Genomic DNA, 22,543 nt, shown 5'->3' with positions numbered 1-22,543 from the left:
GGTGAAATCAGCAGTAAAATTCCTATGGAGTTCATCAGGCCAGAGCCTTGCTGCTTATTTTGAGCAGTAAAAGAGGCCTCCTGTTCCACTGGTACACACTCACGCTGAGTCCCTTTACTTAGACTTAGGTTCTGGTGCAGATTTTTGCCTTGAATGGAAATCTGTTTGAATCCATTTATTGGATTTCAGATTACATGGATGGTTAAACCCAGCTCTATGTGATAATTAGTAGTCAGTTAAGATATTCCTCTAACTCAAAGCATACCTGGTATTTTCCTTCTTTCTTCTCTAATTTTTGATGCTGGTGTCCACAGAGTTTTCCAGGCATTTGTAATGGTATTATAAGAAAGTGTAATTGGTACCTTTCCTGGCTGAACGAGAGCTTTGTTCTAAGACCTGTGTGTTAGAAATTGGGAAAAACGTGGTTGTATGGGATGGTGTTGCTAGTGTAAATGGCTGACAAGAGAGTTACTGTTCACTGTGGGTTTCACATTTGCATTGCTCCATTACAGGGATAATAAAATATAAAGCCACTGCTATATTGGCACTGTAATACAAAAAATGAGATCTACCCAGAAGACCTTACTGCATGTTCCTTGTGTACAGATGTAGAAAGGTTGCAGCACAGAGAAAAGAAAGGATAATGATATTTGGTGGTCTTGTTGTTCACATAGACATCTCTGTCATTCTTACTGTCTGCTTTCTTAGTGTTCTTCAAGAGGAGGGCTTGAGATGGTATTGAAAATGTGGGTAAGTGTTCAGAGCAGAAGTAAATGAGTAGTCAGCTGGTAGGATGTCCAAGCCCATACACATCAGAAAGAATGCAGAAGTTCCTTGGTAAATAGATCTCTTGAGCGTTGTAATGCTCATTGAAAGCTCACTGGACATTTAGGTTATAGATCTTACTTATACACATAGTTCTAAGCTTGCTTATCATTGGCCTCTGCAGTTAGTCTATGAAGATGGCAGATAATGGAAAGCTTGATTTAAAAATAATTTATCATAATGTTGACAATTTTAAGAGCTGATGGATGCCTTGGATAAAAGGAATAATCGGTTGCAGTGCTTGTTACAGGAAGTGGATGTTGACCTTGGAAGCCAAGTGTCTTCTTCAACACTGCTGTTCAGGAGTCATTGCATCTGTAATTCTGTTCCTCACAGCATTATCCAAGACAGCACACACACAGACAGGAACCCAAGTAAGATGCACACACAGCAGAAGTGACAAAAGAGCAGTTCTCTGGAGCTATAGAAATTATTCCAAGGAGACTTCTTGGATCTTACTGGTGTAGCATGAACTTGTTCATCAAAATAAAGGGACCTTCTTCGTGTGTCATAACCATGGAGGCTGGTGTGTCATTACCATGTCATTTGTTTTGGGCTTGGCACTTTCAAAGAGTATGAATACAGATCTTATCCTGAGCCTGCAGTGGGTGTGATGCAATGAAATTTGTTTAATGGGACTTGGCAACACACACACAGGTTAGAAACCAGTAGGAACTACTGTCTCCTCTCCACTCAGTTCTCTTAAGGGAAGTTTGGAAACTCAGAACTTCATTGCCTAACCAGACATATATTATCTTTGATAGTTTTGTCAGACAGGTGCATAGAAACTTTGTTTTTCACTTGATCCTGAGACTGAGATGTTCACCAGTGTACTCCTGTGTTGAGTCTTAGTTTCTGTGACTACTATGAAGCCTCACTTCCACACCATGTAGCATTGTGCTTGCTACTGCCAGTGTTGTCCTGTCAAAGCACTGGCCGTGTTTCATTCTGCATCCAAAATAGTCAATTTTCCCAGTGTGATTTTTGTTTAGGCCTTATTTTAAGATATTGTTTTCCCAAGGAAGAAAACTTTTCTTTATTGGTTTCTAAATATTTTGCACCTTTAAAGATCTCAGAAGAAACACTGCTGTCTTTGGATACTATTTATGTAATATCTGCCTGAGTTATCTCAGACTTCAACTCTGGGAGAAGAATAAGTGGAATCATGTCCTCTGCTGCTCCTTCCTCCCTATCCTTTGTTTCAGCCTAATAAAGTTAAGACTTCTTTAAAGTTCAAAATACTGTATTTTCCTAAGAACTGTAGCTGTTATGGAATAGGTCCAATATCTTCTACAAGGAGCATTACAGGGTTTTTATTGGCTTGTTACAGTGAGACTTTTTTTTCCTCCTCCTGTGGTTTAAAATTACTTGTCTAACATGTTGATTTATAGGCTGTCATGTAAGACTCTTTCCCCTTGGCTATATCATTTTAAGATGATCAGATGTATTTCAGAAAAAGATCCTGTTGCTGCCTTGAATACTGGGTGATAACTGCACAAGTAAGAGAGTTAAACCTCTTAAGGTTACTCAAGTAAGCTTGTTAAACCTAGTTGACACCAATACACAAAATACCACCATTTAGAACTTTGTTAAGACAACATAAAGATAAAACCCACACCAGCTTTATGATCTGAGTTCTAACAAGTGTATTCCAATTCACCTGGGAAGTTTGTGCATCCGTGTGATGGGAGGAGAGGAGACTCCTGGGCTGGGGCTCCAGGAGAGCAACTTCCAGTGGTGCTGCCAGAGCAACCTGTCTGTCCTCCTGCCAGAGCAACCTCTCTGTCCTCCTGCCTGTTCCTGCCCAGCTCATTCCCTCAAGCTGTGCCAGGACAGTTTTTGCAGAGCTGAGCGGTGACTGATCAGGGAACTGATCCAGGTTAAAAATAACTTTTTGAGGATGGTGGGAGAGACACGAGCACAACTGGGGAGTATGGCAGGGGGGCACAGAAAGGAGCAGAGAAGTTGAGAGTAGTGGCAGCTGCTTTGTGTGTCAACCACCATCAAAGGAAATGCCAAGAGAAAGCTCAGCCTGCGCTCTACACGCTCTCCTCCTTCCTTCCAGCTGTGCTCCAGAGATGGCCATCTGAGCAGTGCTGTCTCTTCTTACTCCTCTCACACAGGTCCTACTGCCCCTGCTGGAGTTAGCCCAAGCTCACTTAAGTCAAAATGAGCTGAGTTAGCTTTGGCAGCTCAATCATAGGTCTGTGCTAACCCAGCTGTCTGCTGGTGAGCAGACCTAAGTGTGACCAGCAAAGAGGGAAGCAGGTGATGTAAGCTCTAGCACAGGGAACAGTGACAGGCAGCCAGGGACTAGGTGGAAATATTTTCTGGGTGACACACTTGCAGCTGGAAGATAATATGTGAATACTAAGTATGAATACTGAAAGTAGTGATACAGTAATTTTTCATGTTGCTGCTGATTTGGTTCATGGGTAATGGCAGGATTGTAGGGAGATACTAATGTTAAGGGGATGACATTGAGGGGGATCTTGAAAGAGGATTTCTTTTCTTACAGCAGCCTAAAGTACAGATCACAGCCTTTGCACATAAATGGAGCAGAGTGAGAAAGATGCTTTTCGGTACTGTGTGTCTTGACTATTAAAGTGTGCTGCTTGGCTGGTAGCCAGAAGAAATAGTGTTGAGGTGAACTGAGTGAAGATACTGCTAAGGAAGTACTGGATGATAAAAGGACAATTTAAAGGAGATATTATGGAAATCTAGAAAGAAATGGTTTTATGCTTCCAAAAGATACCTTTGAAAATAATTATGCAATAAAAGCAGAGCTGTATTACTGTATTCCTTTTAGTTGTTCTGTTCAATATTATCTAATATTTTTTCCCTTCCTCTTTTATGCTGAACTGGACTGGGATGTCTGTTTACAAGGTTCCTCCAGGATGTTGTCTGAAGCATGTGTTATCAACTGGCTTTATTTTTAAATTACTTATTTACTTACTTTTTTTTTTCTTTTCACTTTTCTCTATTCTCACTGAACACAGAAAATGACAGGTTGAGCAAAAACAATCTCTCATTTTCTTCCTGCTTCTGATCAGTTTTGGGGACCTTGTTGTGCATTTCTCCCTCCCCCAGTGGCTCCCAAGCTGAGGAAGATGCAGCTGCTCTCTTGGGGGAATTGTTTACCTCTCTGTGGAATCTTGTCCCGGTCAGCTATGTGCTAAGAATGTGAATAATTTTGCTGTGGCTGCTTTACATGTAAAAAGACTGATCTTAAGATATTTTATCCAGCTGTTTTTTCTTTTCTTTTTTGCCTCCAACAGCGGTATAGTTGAGACTTTTATCTTACAACTGCAGAAAGCTGCAGTGACGAGCAGTCCTATACAGCACTGAGTACAAAGGAGCATTTTTGTGTTCTTAAAAATCATGAAGTGGCAGTCAGTGGTGTTTAGCAATGCTTGCTTTTAGAATGTGGTTATATATGTGTATTTGGCAGAGTTAATGAAACTAAGCACTGCATGGAGACTTCTGGAAAATGTCTAATGAGTTCCCTGGTGCTGCAGAGTTTGAGCATTATTGTATTTCAAGGTTAAGCACATTGATTTTAAGATGTTAAAAGCTGGATGCCTTTTTAATGTTTTTGAATTGGCATTTTTAAAAGAAATCTAGCATCACAGTTAAAACATAAAATAAAAAATGCTACCATTAAAAAAAAAATATATGTAAAAACATTCTAAATTTTCCTACCATTCAAACAATAAATATGCCAAGTTGTCTTGCTCAGCATACTTACATTCTGTGTGTGTATGTGTCTGTACTGAAAAATATTAGGAATCTCAAGATAAAACCCAGATGTTTCTTCAGTCACATGAGAAATGCTGCATTGGACTGTGAGTCTGAGAGGGAAGTAGCCTTCATTTTTCTTATAATGGAGCAATATTTCTCATACTACTTTTTCTTTTTGACTGTGCATTACTACTTGATGTCACTTGGGGTCCCATTGTGGCATACATCCTCAAAGGAGAAAACAATTCAGTGGGGTAATGCATTCCAACCAGATCCCCTGGAGGTTTTATGGTTCTGTTAAAGTACTCCCCAAAGGAAAATTAAGGGGACCAGATCTTTACTAAACTTCTAAAGGACATATCAGGAATATGCTTGAACCTTGTTAGGAAAATTATGTTAGTATTTGACCTGGCATATGAATGGACAGCTTCATTTTACTGTCTTTATTTGAATTTCTCTTGCCTAGGAGAAGGGGTTTTAAAACAATACTTGACAATTCTAGTGGTGTAAAACTGAAAAAAAATCCTATATAAAACTCCAAGAAAAAGAGGGGGAAGTTGTATTACTCTAAATGTTAAAATCTTATGAAATATAAGGCAGCATTCAGTTAAAATGACAGAGGCACTGCTATTAGGAATAGATACTTACAGAGCTGGGATATGGAGAAATGCAATGAACATTACCAAGAGCATTGCAGATTTCCAGCACCGTGTGACTTCCACGGGAACAGCTGACTTTGGCAGTGTGAAAAGCTCTTCCAGTCTTTGACACAATTCTTTTCTGTGCTTTGGGGCTTTCTTCCTGGACAACAAACCTCATAACTCATCTTGCTGAATCTGAATACCCAATTTAAAAGTCCCTTGTGTCCAGTTTGTCTAAGAAATCATTTGCAGGCTCTGTGAATATTTGTAAAAATCCTCTTTTATACATAATCCAATATGTATGTATCTTTACAGTAGAAGGAAGGGTAAAACACTCATTGTCTGTGTCCATTGAAAAGAAATGCTTTGATACAAAAATAGAATTATTGTAAATGTAATGACAGCCAAATGATTTTCTGGCTAGCCCACAAACAATAAAATTAACAAGCACATCACTTGCTGCTAATGAAGAGGAATAAGCTGATCATGGAACCTTTACAGAACTGCTATTCTATCCAGCTTGATTTATTTGCCCTCAGAGAGTATGCAACTGCAAGTATATAAAATAAAGAAGGGAGGGATGTGGGCACTGCTTGGAAAGACTCATGCTGTTGTTCTGACTGCTCAGCATATGAAAAGAGGGTCTGGAGGAGAGCAGGGATCGTCTCTTGCTTCTGCAACCAGTGTGCCCTGATTACTAAGACATGTAAAATACCAAGATGTCAGAACATCTCACCTGAGAAAAACAAATGTGAAAGAACCTGATTCCAAGAGGATACTTCAGAGAGATAGTGCTTTCTAAATGGCAGATGGCCTTTGCAAAGCAAGGTGCTGCTTTTGCTGGAACTGCCGTCTTAATGCATCTTAAATTACTAAATATATTATGTCAGGAGTAGGGTTTTTAAATTTTCTATGCAGCTGTGAATTTCTCTTTTAAGATTGCATGCCTTGGATGTAGAGATGCTCACTGGAAGCCCTAAAGTACATAGTAGCAGATGCCATTTTTTATTCATGGCTGGATTTCATATATCAGGATTTTGGTACACAGCTGGAAATGAAGCTATAACGAAGTGCCTTTTTTCAAACAACAGTTTTGTTCTGCTATGGGGTGCATGTGTCCCTCAAGCTTTGGTCCAATTCTACCTCAAATTTGAAGATCCCTTATGTGCAAGGCACTTTACCATGTTCTACATGTGTTGAGAGTTTTGTGATTCTTCAGTGGAATCAATACATACCTGAAAGCAGCTTGCTCGGAATTTTCTTACAAGGACCTGTTTACTGGTTCTTTGCTAGGTGCTGCAAAGATATGATATATATCAGATATAATAGTATTCTCAAATTGGCCTTTAATACTTACATTGGTTGTAATATCAGCACTGCTGACCAAATGTCCATATTTCATTAGGCTGAGTTAGGCAGGAAGAGAAGTAGAGCAAGGAGGAATTAGTCTGGTGGAGTCTGCTCTTTCTCCTGAGTGAGAAAACTTACTGATTGCACTGGTGAAATGCGTAGCACCTCTCCTGGTCTCCTAATGATTTTAATACACCCTATCAAGAAGTGACAGGAAAATGCTTCCTGTTCTTGTCTCTTCAAGGTGAATTCTGCCTTTTAATTGAGTTTCTGGATCCACTCTTGCTTTCTGGATGTAAATCCAGAGGAAGGTTTCAGATCAAATGGTGACTGAGTATTTGGAGATTCTCGCCCCTTGTTTATCTTCCTTCTAATTATATAGGTTGTAATGCCTGATATTGTCTGGTGTGATCTTTTGGCAAGCCCTGCTGCTCAGAGCAGGGAGGTGAGAAGTGTTGTGTCCAAGATTTCAGCAACTTGAATCAAAACACAGAAGTTTGGTAACAAGCTGTCCACTGGCTTGGACATCTCTGCTGTGTAGAAAGGATTTGATTTGGTGTACCAGAACTCTTGTTCTTTGAGTTAGATTGGCAAACCTTAGAGCTTGGCAGGCTTGGTGTGAAATGGGGATGATGTGTTTAGTGTTACCTCTCATTATTAAAAAATGTAAACAGGAACCTGGAAGGGGTTTTCATTGAACATTACAGGAAGATGGTTATGCTTCTTGTTTTGGGACAACTTGTTTGTTTGTATTTGAATTTGGTTTTTAGTCCCCTCCTATTTAATTTTCTTCTGAGTTCCAAAGCTGTTGTAGGATATTATGTTACCTTTGCAGTATTAAAAGTATTAATGAGTTATGCCATGGCTCCCCTTGGCTTGACTTGTGGGAACAGGAGAAACTCTGGTTAATGCAAGGCATGTGTCTGAGATGCTGTGACAGAGTACAGGTCACTGCAGTGGCTGCCAGTCAGGAGGGACAGGAGTGAACTGGAGCTGAATCTGAATCTGCTACAGACTGTGTCCAGAGGGTGGGAATTTCCCTGTTCCTGTCACCAAAGTGAGGGGATTTCAGGGAAGTAAATCAGCGCCTTTGGAAAGGAGCTGTGTACACACTTGCACGTGTGTGCGTGTGCATTCCCCACACGCATGAAGTAATCAAAGCTGTTCTATGCTGCTCTGCAGCAGAAACCTGCCAATGCAGTAAGTTGTAAATGCTGTTCATATAATATGATTTGGCTTGATTATAAGATTTCTGAATTAGCACATAATGACGCTTCTGGTTTGGTTTCCCCTCTTCAGAGAGGGAGAGACATGAAGAAATATTTGTACAACTTTCTGTCTGTTGATGTACTCATCACGGGTACTTTGGTTAGGCAGAACTCTGAATAGTTTACATGGTTCTCCAATGAACAGACTTAAAGATTAATGAGGAACAGTTATGGATGTATGGAATTGTTTGTTTTGGTTTTAATTAGAAACTGTTTTTAGAATAGGATTCTTCCCTTTTGTTTATGTAGGGCTTAGCACAGTGCAGAAGGCTTCAGGTGTCATCACAGTAGAAAGGATTTTGTATAGCTGGAGATAGCAGTGAAGATACATAAATACTTTCCCTTCACCTTTAATTTATCATTAATGCAAACCTGGCCTATGAACCTTGGTATGTAGATAGTCCTGGACCATGTGTTCAAAACCAAATTCTGTGTGCTCACTCTTTACACCTATGTTCTGATGTGGAATCTGAAGTAAAATGTATGTTGTTCACAGTGGGGACTCTCTGTACTCAGGGAGCTGTTGCTGGTGCCTATTACTGTTGGCCAAGTTTGACTGCTAAATCAGGAGTCCCTGCTCCTTCAAAAGCTGGGAAAGGAGTGGGTCCCTTCAGAAAGGGGCATTAGAGCCTCTGAGGTAGGCAGCAAGTTACTGCATATCTTGGGTACTAACAGTGTCACTCTCTCCACCAAATATCTGGGGAAGCTCGGCTTCCACCAGCTCTTCAGCCACAGATGTACTTTTTCCAAGGCCAGTCAGGACAGAAAAGCCTCTTTTTCACTGTTCCTTAGCTCTGTCCATTAAGCTGTCTCTGTAACGGGACTTTCTGCCCTGTGCTTCCCCTCCTCTCATGCATGTGTTCTGGGACTGAGCAACTCAGCTCTGTTCTTACTTCCCAGCCTACTTCGAAGAAAGCAAAAAGAAAAAAGTGGCATTCATTATGGCTTTTGATTGTTTGCACTCCCTTTCCATTACTGGTAGTGTCCTGGCCTCTCTTTCGTTGCCTGTTTGTAATTGTTCTTTTATGACACTTGAGCTTCATGCTGAGTGAAGGTTTGTTGCCTGTGGCAGGACCTCTTCTTGCAGGCTTTCCCCTTTCCAAATCCATTCCAGAGTGCCTGACATGCTTCCAGAAATGTTGTAATAAGTGTGTATATATAAATATGTATAACGAAATCACTTGCCTAGTCTGACTGATGACACAAATAGGAACCTCATTTCTTCATGAAAGAAAGTGATGTGTCTTTTTTAATACATTGCTTTCAAAGGGCTCACAGGCATACTTGAAATTAGATTAATTTCAACAAAATCAGATGCACAGATGTGCACACACATCTACATGTGTGTCTGTACATACACGTGTGTACTCTCTGGGACATAACAGGAGTTGTCTGATTAAATGTTCTGATTGGATTTGAAAATTGACATTGCAGTGCATGTATGTTTTTTCATTAAACAGATTTCATCTCCTGAATAGTTCATCAGAGCTTCTTGAAATGCTTACAGACACACTCTTTGTCTGTCTATGCCTGGATGTAAATAATCCCTTAATTCTACAAGCATTTGTTTGGAAACACATTGAGCATCCATGCTTGGTTTATATCCAAACATCTTAACTCTGAGACCTTGGATTGGCTTATAGCCTGAAGTTCATGTTTCTCCTTTTCATGCAAAAATCCATATTCAAACAACTCCTGGAACACAAGGTCTGTAGTGTAAGATGGCAGGTGTTCTTTGTGAAACACCCATGGCCAAACAAAGTGTGTCTTACAAGGAGCTGTAGTGGGAGAGTGTACTGCATGAGTTCAGTTAAAAGAACAGAAAAACATAAACAACAAGTTATGTGCTGCTACTTGACATAAATTACGTAGTGTTAAAAAGTATTTTCATCCAACTGTTGTCTTTTGAGACACCTGCTAAGGAGATATGTCATATTGCCAGTTACTATTCTCAGCTCTTGTTTTTTTCTTTCTTCCCCCTTCCAAGTTAGTGAAGGTGTTACAGTGGTTGTTTTTAAGTACCCTGCTGCTAAGTCTGTAAAGGTTTTTCTCTTGGAAGAACTTAAATAGCTTTGATTAGTCATGAAGCTGAAGAGAGCTGGGAAAACCAGTAGAGAAGTGTCATGATAGCCCTTTTATTTTGATTTTTTTGGTGATATTTGTGAAAGAATTTTGTATTAACTCTAGAGCTAGTAAAGTAGAAAAATTATTGTGGTAGCTAACATTAGTTTCATTTGTCTGGTTCATTTGTTTGTTTTATAATCATCCAGAGCTATTTGAAATCTGAAAAGATACTGGAAACATTTTGAACAGCTATAATCTTGGTCATCAAAAGATGCTTCTCAATCTCTTATTTTATTTTGCCTGATTCCTTCCATAGCTACAGGAAATGTGCCATGTCCTGTGGCTTGGAGAGTTAAGGTAATCTTATTTCAGCGTTGCTTTGTGGTGGTAGCAATATGAGGAGTTTTATCCCGGGAGCCAGGAGAATTGACACTATCCCTGCAACATCTTATTGCTCAGGATGCTACTTCTACAAGTTGAATATTTTGGGCTATACTTAATTACCTTACTTTAATTTAATAAGAAGTTATCCTAGTGCCATAAACACATAGTAGCACCCCATTGCACTGGGTGCTGCACACAGAGTAGTAAGACTCCTGCCTTCTGTAGGTGGCTGTCTAAATCAAGACTTTTAAAAGAGTTTGAAGTGGTGGCATATGCAGCATATGAATGAGTGGTAGCATAGCAGCAAATGTCATGTTAGGTTTATTGCATTTTTTTCTTCTAAAAGAACATTTGCCAGAGCATTGTATAATTTCCAAAATCCCCCCTGTGTCTTTTGGGCATACTCCCTGTGTTACTTCTTCAAATATCCCTTGGAAATCCTTCTGGTTAAAATTGTTCCTTGCCTATAATTTCCCATTCCCCATTTTACAGTTCAGTAATTTTTTTTTCATATAGTGATGCCATTTAGTTTAGTGAGTCTTACAATCCATATTGTATTCTGTCTGCCTCAACTCAATGTACTATGGTGTTCCTTCTGCCTACTTTGTCCCCTAATAAGCCTGATATTTAAAAACAAAGCAAAACAAACAAAAAAAGGTAAAAACAAAAGCCAAACAAAAACCAAACCAACCAAACAAAAAAACCCAACAAAAAAACAGCCTGACAATGTCAAGTGAGAATGTGGTCGGTGCAGAGAAGGGATGGACCTTAAAGACTGGAGTGCAAACAGAACTGAAAATAAATTCAGGAGTACAAGGGGTAGAAATGCTGCAAGCAAAGACTATCAACCAGGATGAAAGCCTCAAACTTCTGCTGAAATTAAATTGGAAAAAAAGGAGTGACTTTACCACAACAGTAACCTTTTCATCACTGTTTGCATGTCATCATAAATGGTGTGTGCAGCTCTTATCAAAACCATGTTCCAGTCTGATCTTTTTTGATACAGAGGTGGACTGATACAGCAATAAAGGGAATGATGAGCCTCTTTTACAAGAGAAAACTAAAAAGAATGAATGTGATTTGTTTAGCCAGGGAGGCTAAGTTGCAAGCGTCCCTTAGGATGTAGGGGGCTTCTGCTCTGTACATAATGTCAGAGTTGCTGAAGTTAAAAGACAATGAAAACTAAAGGCAGAAGGAATAAACAAACCCTGTGTAATTTAGGCTGAAAGTGAGAGGAAGGTGTATCACTGCCAAAGCATTATAGCTTCGGAGGAGCTTTATAACAGGAGTGGCGGGGACAGAAAACTCATAACTAGTGATGGAGTAGATCTGATTAGTTCCTGAATGATTTATGTGGTTTATGAATGGAGTAAGTGATCCTGTGGCAAACAAGTGAGCACTCCCAAGGTTTCTGCCAGAGCTTATTTCCTCCAGGTTTTTTGTTAGGCTAAAACTGAAGAGCACTAATGAGTCTCAGGATGGCCTCTTAACTAGGTGGCTGGAATATTTTAATCAAAGTTATAGTTAGACATGACAATTTGTGGGCAAATGTTAGCCCTTGGTCTCAGCAACCTGAAAAAAGGCAAAGCAAAAGTTGATACTACGAAATTGGTGGAAGCATCCAACTAGAGAATAGTAATAGAGAATATTACAAAAGAAGTTTCTCTGTTCTGTGGGACTGCAGCAATCCTGATGGAGCGTACAGTACACATTGTTTCCCGAATTTCTTAGGTTTTGCGTGCTTAAAATCATGAATGAAAATTCCTACAATGGTGGGCTATTGCAGAAAGGTCTGTAATCAATTCTGGATCATCTCTTCTGGCATGAACTTTAGTTTTTTTCCTTCCGCAGGGAACCTGTATCTGTTTCCTGCATCTGTTGTCCGTCTTCTTTGTGAATGGAGAGCAAGTAATTAATTTTTGTTGTTGTTAGCAATTATTTATCCTTGCCAAATTTTGGAGGACCTATTGTCTCCTTCAGACACAATGTTCTTGGGAAAAAGTCTTACTTATTGTAACCTCTTGTGCAATCTTCACTTGGATGATAAATACATCTTGGCAAGTAGAAGCTTTCTGAATGAAAAATGTTGCTGGACAACCCGGTAGTGCAGCAAGAACGCAAGCCCCTGCCAATGCTGGTGGAGTACAGCCAGGCAGGAGGGTAAAATGGGGAAAGCCTTTCATATTGCCTACAGAGCCCAGAGTGAATTGAAGTCTGGATATGCACACATCCAAATATCTGTTTACCTTCAAACAAGGATGTTCCCTGTTGAGCATCTGAGCAAAGGCTCAAAGCCTTCCTTCTAGCAAAAGCTTGAAATCTCTTGGACAGCTGCCTTCTACCAGTGCAAGACTGGGGAAATAACAGAGAATGTGTTGACCATGCAGCTGTCCAGTTAAAGTAGCCCAGAGCTAGCTGGGAAACACCACCCTCCCCGTATTTCACTGTGAATCCACAAATCTGGGACCCTGCAGAGTTGCCTCAGTCTGCTCTGTGGCTCGTGGCCTAACTTAATGTTTTCCATTGGATATGTCCAGAACCACAGCTGACCACTGAAATCTCATTTTAATACTTCAGCTGTAACATCAATTACAAAATTGTTAATTGTAAATGCACATTGTCCCCTGTAGCATTTCACCTTTACTTTTTCTTGCTTATTTTTCGACTAGCAGCTAGTGGTGTCTGGAAGCAAAAGGTGCATAAATATGTTTGAATCTTCCAAAGGGAATACACAGAATGCAAAGAATGAGTTTGGGCTGGGACCACTCTGGTCCCTTGTGGTTTATGTGTGCACTGCCAGTGGCTTGTGTTCCTCCTTAGCCTGACAGCTGGCTGTGGGGTTAGCAGAACAGAGCCAGCAGCCAGGTTTCCCAAACCATACTCTGGCTGACAGCTTTTGGCCTGGTGAAAAGGAAATGATCCAAAGCAGAAGGCCTGATGCAGTGTACCTTGCAGTTAGTGGAATTCTTTGTCGACCACTGTGGGAGCTGGATTTGATCCTGTTCCTCCTTGGAATGTTTTGGCATTGGATATGGCTCTGAGTGGATTTTTTTTTCATGTCTCATTTCTGATATTTTTTTCCCCTCTCTTTCTAAAATGTACTTACCTTAGCATGGTGTAAAATCAAGATAGCTCTACCTAGATCAGTGTAGCTGTGCACTTTTATCCTCACCCAGCATCTTCCTCTGGTTTCTGCAGCCTCTTCTGCTGTCCACAGTTTGGAATACTTGGGCATTTATTTCTCTCCTTCTTGAGCCATTCTGCTGCTTCTTACAAACACCCTCCAGCTCACTTTCACTTAAGCCTGTGGTCTGCAACAAGTGTAATGACTGACACTGCTTAATTTGTCTTCTGCCCTTCATCCCATCCTTGGAAACAGTTCTTGTGTCATAGAATCACAGAATGGTTTAGGTTGGAAGGGACCATAAAGCTCATCTCATTCCAACCCCCTGCATGGGCAGGGACACCTCCCACCAGACCAGGTTGCTCAAGGCCCCATCCAGCCTGGCTTTGAACACTTCCAGGGTGGGGCTGCCACAACCTCCCTGGGCAACCTGTTCCTGTGTCTCACCACCCTCACAGGAAAGAATTTCTTCCTAATGTCTAACCTAAATCTCTCTTCTTCAAGTTTTAAACCTTTTCCCCTTGTCCTCTCACTACACATGTGTGTAAAAAGCCCTATCCCAGCTTTCTTGTAGGTGACTTCAGGTATTGGAAGGTTGCTAGAAGGTCACCTTGGAGCCTCCTTTTCTCCAGGCTGAACAACCCCAACTTCTTTAGCCTGTCTTCATACGGTAGGTACTCCAGTGTAGTGGGTCTCCTCTGGTCACATTCTAGGAGCACTATGTCCTTCATATTCTGGGGATTCCAGAACTGGACACAGTACTCCAGGTGGGTTCCCACAAGAGCAGAGAACAGGGGCAGAATCACCTCCCTTGACCAGCTGTCTGTGCTTATTTTGATGCAGCCCAGGACCTGATTGGCCTTCTGGGCTTCAAGTGCACATTGATGGCTCATGTTAAGCTTCTGGTCCACCACCACCCCCAAGTCCTCCTCAGGGCTGTCTGCAATCCTTTCTCCTCCCTACCTGTATTTGTATCAATTTGCAGCAAATGCTGACCAGGCTCTGGCCCCTGCTGCCAGACAGAACCCACTTTGCCCTTCCTCAGGCTTCTGAAGGGCAGTCCATTGTTGTGTTGTTCAAATTGAAAGAGGGTAGATTAGATTAGATATTAGGAAGAAATGTGAGAAATTTTAGACAGTGGCACAGGTTGCCCAGTGAACTTGTGGATGCCCTTTCCCTGGAAGAGTTCAAGGCCAGGTTGGCTTTGAGCAACCTGATATGGTGGGAGGAGTCCTTGCCTGTGGCAGAAGGTTTGGAACTAAATGATCTTTAAGTTCCCTTCCAATCTAAACCATTCTGTGATTCCATATCTGATCTGCCTCTGAGAAAAAAACCTTTCCTTTTGTTTGTGGAATGTTTATTTTTTGCTGGCTGTTCTCCATTTGCTTGGAGATGCTGTGAGCCTTTTGAGAACCAGCATTAGAAATGGGGTTTACTTGTGTCTTGTGAAAGTACAGGGGAAAGGGCCAAAGCTGTGGGATGGTGTATGGGGGAATCACAGGTGTTCTTTTGAGCCACAAGAAAATTTACTTCATTTTTTCCAGTAGTAGTGTAAATGCTAAGCAAATAGGGTATGTAATGAGGAAACCCTTTGGAGGGGGAGAGCTGACCTAATGAAAGATGAGAGGCAGTGAGATGGAGCACAGGGCTGCTGCTGCACTGGGAGCTTGCAGGAGTGAGGTTGCCAGCAACACATATGCTTATCCCATGCTCTTGTTGGCCCCTTTACGTTTCTGTACTGCCACAGCTAAGGGTGTTTGGCTTTCTCCCTCCTGTTATTCCCGTGGAAGTTTATATGTGAATCCCCTAACAAATCTGCTGAAGGTAGAACATGCAGCTTCAAATAGACCAATGTAATTTTTATTCTGCTTCTCTGACAAAATGGCTAAAGAAGAGAAACTGGTGGCACAGTAATCAGTGGGAGGCAAAGGATTCTTTTCAGAGATGATATCACTGTTCTGGTGATAAAAAGCTAGCCTATTCTAGCCCCTCTGAATTGTATACAGCCAACATGGCTAAGAGAGGAAGTGGACTACATGGGCTGTTTTGTTAAGCATTAAGATAATTGTTTACCAAGTGTTTATTCTCTTGGTACTCCATTGCAGAGAAAACAAAAAAAAACCCCAACATCTAAACCAGCCCAGAGATTTATCTATCTTGCATACTGAGCACATTTGATATAAGAAACTGTAAGACTTGTGAAATAAGGCTAGATCCAGTTGGCGTGAATGGACTTTGTGTGTCAGCAGCCCTGTGGAACTGGATGATGAGAATGCTGAGCACTAGGATGTGAATTTGCTAATACTTTAGAAATGTATCCAGAAGAAGAAAAAAGAAAGAAAGAAAGGAAAAAAAAACATTGTGGGAAATTCTTTCCTTAGTACATAATAGTTTTCTGTTGGTTTAAAATTGCCCTTAGTAATGTGTTGATACCAGTGAAATATTTCAGCTATAGGAAATGTGAAACCAGCTACTGCCTTTCTATGAATTATGAGTCATAAATTGTATGAAAAATATTCAAACTTGCTATTCCCCAGGCAGAACCTCTGAGTAATGGAGAAAATGCTGCCATTTGGGGGGAGTAGGAGGGGACTGAGCTAAGCAAAGCACCAAGTGCCAGCATGTGGCTCTGTGCTAAGTGTGAATTAGTGTCATCTGAGATGGTCCTTGCTAAGTAAACAATTAGCGAGTATGTTACATGTACCTGCAGCTCAGTTGAGAAAAATTGCTCTTTGCTCTAGATGACAGAGGAGAGGGGCACACAGGTTGGGGCTACCTGACTGCTCACAGGTGCACAGAACTGCTGTGGGAGAGCACTGGGCTTGTGCCAACCCAGTCACCACATCTGCAGTCAGTAATCCATGCCAAGAAGGCACACACTCCATCTGATTCTGTGCTCAACGGGCAGGTTGTGATAACAGAATTCCCCTAGAAATAGCACTGCAGTGGCAAAATAATAGGATACTGCCATTTGCAGCCAAGTCCTTGATAGTGACATTTATTTAATCCAACTTTAGCCATCTAAGAGGTAGGAGTCCAGTTCAAACTAGTTCTCTTCTGTCAGCAAAGGTCAGTTTATCTCCTGCTACATCTTTAATGAATTGCCTTTTGGCGATGATTATAGAAAGGTTCTCAGCAACTATTTTCAACTAAGAAATTAACTTTGACAGCTGAAGTTCAGTTATGTGAAGTCAGCATTAAAAGTCTGGATTTCACTCTCTCCATTGTTTCAGAAAAGGCTGTGCAGCCTTGCAAGGATTTCTGATTTCTGCTTTGCATCCACAGTCTAGAGTGATTATTGAAAGGTATTCTGTATACCTGAGCTAAAAGTGTATCAACAAACTCCAGGAGAATGTGACTCGCTGAATATAGAGCAGGGGACATGAACCATGGTTGAGTTGGAGTTAACTACAGTATTTGTATTTACCCCAGCTTTGGTTTTCAGGTTGTATGTCTGGCACCTGTATTAACTTCTCAGTGATGGATGTGTGCTTAGTAAGATACAGCTAAAAAGACTAATAATGTGAAATGCAGTTTGGTGTGCAAGTACTTTTCCAAACATATAGTGGAAGATGTCCCAGTTGTACAGAAATCTTTCTTCCTCCACGACAGTAGGAGTGCCACTCTCTGTCTACTTAGCTTCCTGTGGCATCAGTGACACCTTAAATCCTTTACTGTGTTCAGGGGTGACTAAAGAGACATGCTCTCAATCACCAAAAGCTAAATTTTTCATTCTGTTTCATCCAATGTAAGACTACGCTGCCTTTTCCAGACCTGATTCAAAGATTATTTTAAGGAATCTTAAATTACACATTTCAGTTTGATGCTTCTTTGATTGCCAGAGCCTAGATAGGTTGTGGGTTTTGTTATTTTCTTCTTTTAAATTTTTGTATAAGGCATGCACATGTTTTCAAAAGATGAGTCCATTTGGCTTCAGGCAGCTGTGATCTGGTGTGAACTATAAAATGTTTCTATAAATATAAGAATGCTTAGCACTTTCTAGCCTGCAGTACAGTGCTTGGGTTTTGTCTCAATATGGTTCTATTTTTATTTGCTTTGTACAGGAGATGGCTGTCCGAGCACTGAAGCAGACAGGAAGCAGAAGTATTGAGGCTGCTCTGGAGTACATCAGCAAGATGAGCTACCTGGATCCTAGAAATGAACAGATAGTACGTGTAATTAAGCAGACCTCACCAGGTAATCATGAACTTTTTTTTTTTAAATGGTGTTATTCTTTCTTGCAATAAGGTATTTTTTAAGGTGGAGTTGTTGCTGATGAGTAGTGGATTGGTATTATGTAGCAGTACTCTTGTAGAAGACAGTGACATGAACTGCAAGTCCCTGCAAGGTGAACTGTACTGAAGCTGAACGTAATTCACCAACTTTGCAAGAGCACTTTCATAGTACCCATTCATAAACATGAAACTATCCTACAATGCAGATCACCTCAGTCATCTCAAATTACCACAAAGTAAAAGCTTGCACATAAGCAATTGCTATGGAGTTGTGAGGTAGCTCATTTACCATAAATTTTGTGATGTTAACATCCTTTCGAGTGCACCACAGAAGTAGCTTGGGCCAGGATTGCAGAAGCTTTTCCACTCATCCCTGCTACTTTGCTTCAGTTCTGTTTCCTGTAAATTAGAAAGTGGGAAGACTTGGGGCTTGCATATGCCTCATCAACAAACATCAGACCGTAGCTGACAAAAGGCCCTGCAAGAGTTGTTTCCATTGGGTATTAGCACTTACAACACAGCAGAATGCTTTTGATCTGTGATCAGGATACACTCTGGTTTTGTCAGGGTCTGTTCCTTTTATCTTCTTTCCGTTTCAACAATTGATCCAGCAGACAACCATCCCCTGATTGGCTGAACCTGCCTAATCACAGTGTTACATGTTGCAGAGGGTTTAGTGGATGAAGGGTTGAGTGGATTAGAGAGCTGCTGTCAGGTGCCTGTTTTGGCCAAGGAACTTCTCTCAGTGACAACAACATTTAGACTTAAAAGGTCTCGTTCCTGTTGGACTAGTTGAAGCTAACAAATCCATCCAATCACTCTGATTACAGTAGTACAGACCTCTAAGTTGGTCTTGAGTTTACTGTGTGTGATTTCCCCATGGCATATTTCTTGGACACTTCAGCATCATGAAATGTAAGCATCATGCAATTAATGCTTGTCTGCCTGAAATGCCACAAAATCATACTGATTTGTTTGATATGGCATGGTTTGTGTTAGGACAACCTAGGTCTCCTCTAGTTGATTAGGAAACATGTAGTGCTACTTGGGAGCTTTCCATTTGTAGTTTGAGAATTTAAATCTTTCATTTTAAAATTCTGTATACTGGTATATGGAAATAGGTTTTCAAATTATTTTTTTTCCTGCTTTAACTTCAGTAATAAAGCTAACAGGAGTTTCAGCATACTATCAAGACTCAAATAAGACTTATCATTTACTGTGGGACAGAGAGCTATGAATAAAACCAGATGATCCCCTGAGAATACACTGATCTAAAACCTTCACAGGCAAGAGACAGTCATAACAGTTACCGTGTTGGATAGGAATGCATGAAAAAAAATTAATCTGCAACTGCCATGTTTGGTGTCTTTACAAGTCCAAATATTCCTCCATCGGACCAGAGTAGACTTACTGGTATACAAATCTAGAAGGTGGACTTCATATCTCTCTTGACATCAGGAAGATTTCGTGCCCCACTGAAGGATGTGTCCCAAAGGAGGACAACTTTTTTGTACTAGTTTCCTGCATGGCCTCTGATAGGGAAAAATAAAGTCAGTTTGCCCCAGAGGCTCAGCATGAATCCTAGTGACAGTGATGACAAGTGAGTTTTATTGCTGCCTCCCACCTCCAGGCCAGAATAGCCACTTAGAATACTTTGGATTGCCACAGCCTCCTCTGTACATCTCACTGTGTCCCAACGGGTGAGCTGTCGGGGAGTGCTGTTCTAAATACAGCCTCTGTAAGCATGGCTTTGTGTGTCAGAAACAAAGAGCTGTCAGTTACAGATTTCACTTTAAAGAACATTGATTATTTGTTCAACCTGGTTCCATTTCAGAGCATTGCATTATTTGTTAAAGTGTAATTTAGAATGGGGGCAGCCTCTTCAGTGTGGAGATGGTGCATAGACCTGTCTTCATAACATCTATGTCCTTGTGTGTCTCTATATAGCAGAGTTCGTGTCAATGCAGGCAAGGAGTCAGCAGCTGTACTCAAGTGTGCTGCATCTGGCTGAGCTGGGACATGCTGTAATATAAACAGTGGGAAAAGCTTTCAGTGCAGTGTTCAAGCCTGTTGGCTTGAAGGCATTCTTGTGAAGTCAAGATACTAAAAGGAAATTGTTCAGGCATACATGGGCCAAGTCCTGTGATTTGTGAGAGCTGAAGAACCAGAGAGGGAACAAAAAAGTGGTGATGGCACAGAGTATCCTCTTCTCTTTTTAGCATAGTCAATGCTTTGTACACCTGCAATTTGTCCTCAGATTGAAGAACTGATCAAAAGTGCCATTGATGCTTCCAGTGTAGGAATGCTGCTATCTTGTCTCTACACATTTTTCAAGCTAAGATTAACATGTTGACACCCTGAAAGATTTGCCTTCCCAACAGTCAGAAGATAAGTAATATGGGGGGATACTCTGTGTCTGACACATTGGGAAGAATACAGGACAAACTGTGTGATAGCTTTGTTGCAAATAGAGAGGGAAACAAGAAATTTTGAGGAAGGTGATAGAACAGAGAAATGTAAACAGAAAATGTAAACACTGTGAGCAGAGAGCTCACAGTACAGAAAATGTGGACTGTGTGATGACCTAGTAACTTATAGTAATGTTGACTTTAAGTTGTATGGGTAGTCCTTCCAGGATCCTTTTTTCTCCTGTTGATGCTGTACTTAACCCCCTGCTCTGCATCTTCCTGCAGTCTGTGAGTGATGACTGGTAATACTGGTCCAGCTTTAAAAACCATGCTGTAGTGTAGTGGGATGATTTCATAGTTAAGGAATTTGTGCTTCTGTTTTCATGATTTGGTAAAAACTCCCTGATGATTCCTGGCACAAGCAGTGTTGTGGGCCAGTAGCTTGTTATCATTAATAATACTTGGCACCTCTAAAGTGTTCAGAGTGCTTAATTTAGATTTTGAAAGGTGTTTCTGTAACACATACTCCCTACTCAGTGTGTGTGCATGTGTATGTATGTACAGATGGATGAATAATGCAAAGTAATTGGTTCACCTGAGTTGTTTCCTAACATTCTTCTGTGTACTTTTTTTAAAGGAAAGGGTATTGTGCCAAATAATGTAACCCGCAGGCCAAGCTTTGAAGGATCAAACGAATCTTTTCCGTCCTACCATCAGATCAGTAATGCAGCCTATGAAGGGACAGGCTTTGGAGCAGAAGGTGCAAATATGCTTACTGAAGTTCCAAGGCCATATATGGACTATTTAATCTCTACTTCACAGTCTACTGCTATGAATGCTCCTGTACAGAGACCCTCTGCAGTAGGCACTCACAGCACACCAACAAGCCATCAGCAGAAAACATACCCTGCAAATATTGAGTCTTCTGTGATTAATTATCCAGTGGCTAATCACAGCAATCAAGCTTTGCAGCTGCAGGCATCCCACGGCTCCAACAGTCAGCATTACAGCAGACAGCACATGATGGTGCAGGGAGAACCTATGGGCTATGGTGTTCAGCGGAGTCCATCCTTCCAAAACAAGATGCAGCAGGAGGGAGGATACACCAGTCTCCCAAATAAAGGGGCAGTTGTTCAGAATAATTCTGGTCATGCATTTCAGCAGGCACCGGCCAGCCTGTATATATCACATTCTCATCACAAACAGACCAGTCCTTCTTCTCATCAAATGCATGTGATATCCAGAGGTCCAGCCTTTGCGAATGATTTTTCAGACAGTCCACCACAAAATCTATTAACTCCGTCTAGAAATAGCCTAAATATGGACCTCTATGACATGAACAATCCTCAAGTGCAGCAGTGGCAGGCATCAACACCTTCACGACGAGATTCTTTACAAAATCCAGGAATAGAAACATCTCCACGGCAACATGTATCCTTCAGACCCGATGCTACAGTGCCGAGCAGAACAAACTCCTTTAACAACCACCAGCAACAGCCGCAAGTGGCGGTGTCTATAAGACAGGTTCCTCCAGGAAAACCTGATCCCTCAATTACATCTCCAAATACCATCACAGCAGTCACATCTGCTCATATTCTCCAGCCAGTGAAGAGCATGCGAGTGATGAGACCTGAGCCTCAGACTGCAGTGGGACCTTCCCATCCCGGTTGGTTACCTGCACAGGCACCAGCTGTGGATGGCTTGGAGATAATGGAGCAGCATGTGCCACCTGTAGGAGCAGCTAATGCCTATCAACTAGATGTGGATTATGGTAACCAGGAACTGCGGTGCCCACCACCGCCGTATCCCAAGCATTTGTTCCTTCCCGGTAGCTCCGAGCAGTTTGATATCAACTGCTTATGCATGGGTGTAGAGCAGACCCTCCGTGTAGTCCCCAATTCAACATGCAATAAGGCTGAGGAGAACAGTGAGCGAAATGACAAAAGCAGCAAGAACACTAAAGCTGAAAAACCAAGCAAGGATAAAAAACAGATACAGACATCTCCGGTGCCTGTGCGAAAAAACGGCAAAGATGAAGAAAAGCGAGAATCGCGAATAAAGAGCTACTCACCTTTTGCCTTCAAGTTCTACATGGAGCAACATGTAGAAAATGTCATAAAGACCTACCAGCAGAAAATTAACAGAAGATTACAATTGGAGCAAGAAATGGCTAAAGTAATTCTTCTTGTTTTGTTATAATAAAAGCTAATGGGGTCAAATAGATTATCACTATTTTTAATCGGTCACAAAATTTAAAAAGGCAGACTCCACTGGAAGTAGTAGGTATCCAGCACCTCCCTGTACCAGACTATATTCACTTAGGTGCAGGTCTGGGAGGCTGAAAAACCTGAGATTTAATATATCTCCATACTAGAAAAGTAAAATTAAGCCAACACCCCATCCCCACAGTAGGAAAATATTACGTTAGCCTAGGAAAAAACTCAGAAGCCAAATCTGAAGCTGAGATAGCACTGGCAATACTTTGGCAGCTCTTAAAAAACTC

General features: G+C 41.1%; 1 protein-coding gene across 2 annotated transcripts in view; it reads left to right on the top strand.

Moving 5' to 3' along the window:
• LATS2 (large tumor suppressor kinase 2) overlaps positions 1-22,543 on the top strand; it is a 49,716-nt gene that overhangs the window by 19,415 nt on the left and 7,758 nt on the right. For both annotated transcript variants that reach the window (XM_071735413.1, XM_071735420.1), the window contains 2 exons: positions 17,462-17,594; positions 20,678-22,215. In XM_071735413.1, the coding sequence (XP_071591514.1) occupies positions 17,462-17,594; positions 20,678-22,215 (1,671 nt within the window). The remainder of the gene's footprint in view (positions 1-17,461; positions 17,595-20,677; positions 22,216-22,543) is intronic.

The sequence above is a fragment of the Heliangelus exortis genome, chromosome 1 (assembly GCF_036169615.1).
Source record: "Heliangelus exortis chromosome 1, bHelExo1.hap1, whole genome shotgun sequence".
NCBI classification, from domain to species: domain Eukaryota; kingdom Metazoa; phylum Chordata; class Aves; order Apodiformes; family Trochilidae; genus Heliangelus; species Heliangelus exortis.
The sequence above is the reverse complement of the archived record's forward strand: the minus strand, read 5'-3'. Positions and strand labels throughout refer to the sequence as shown.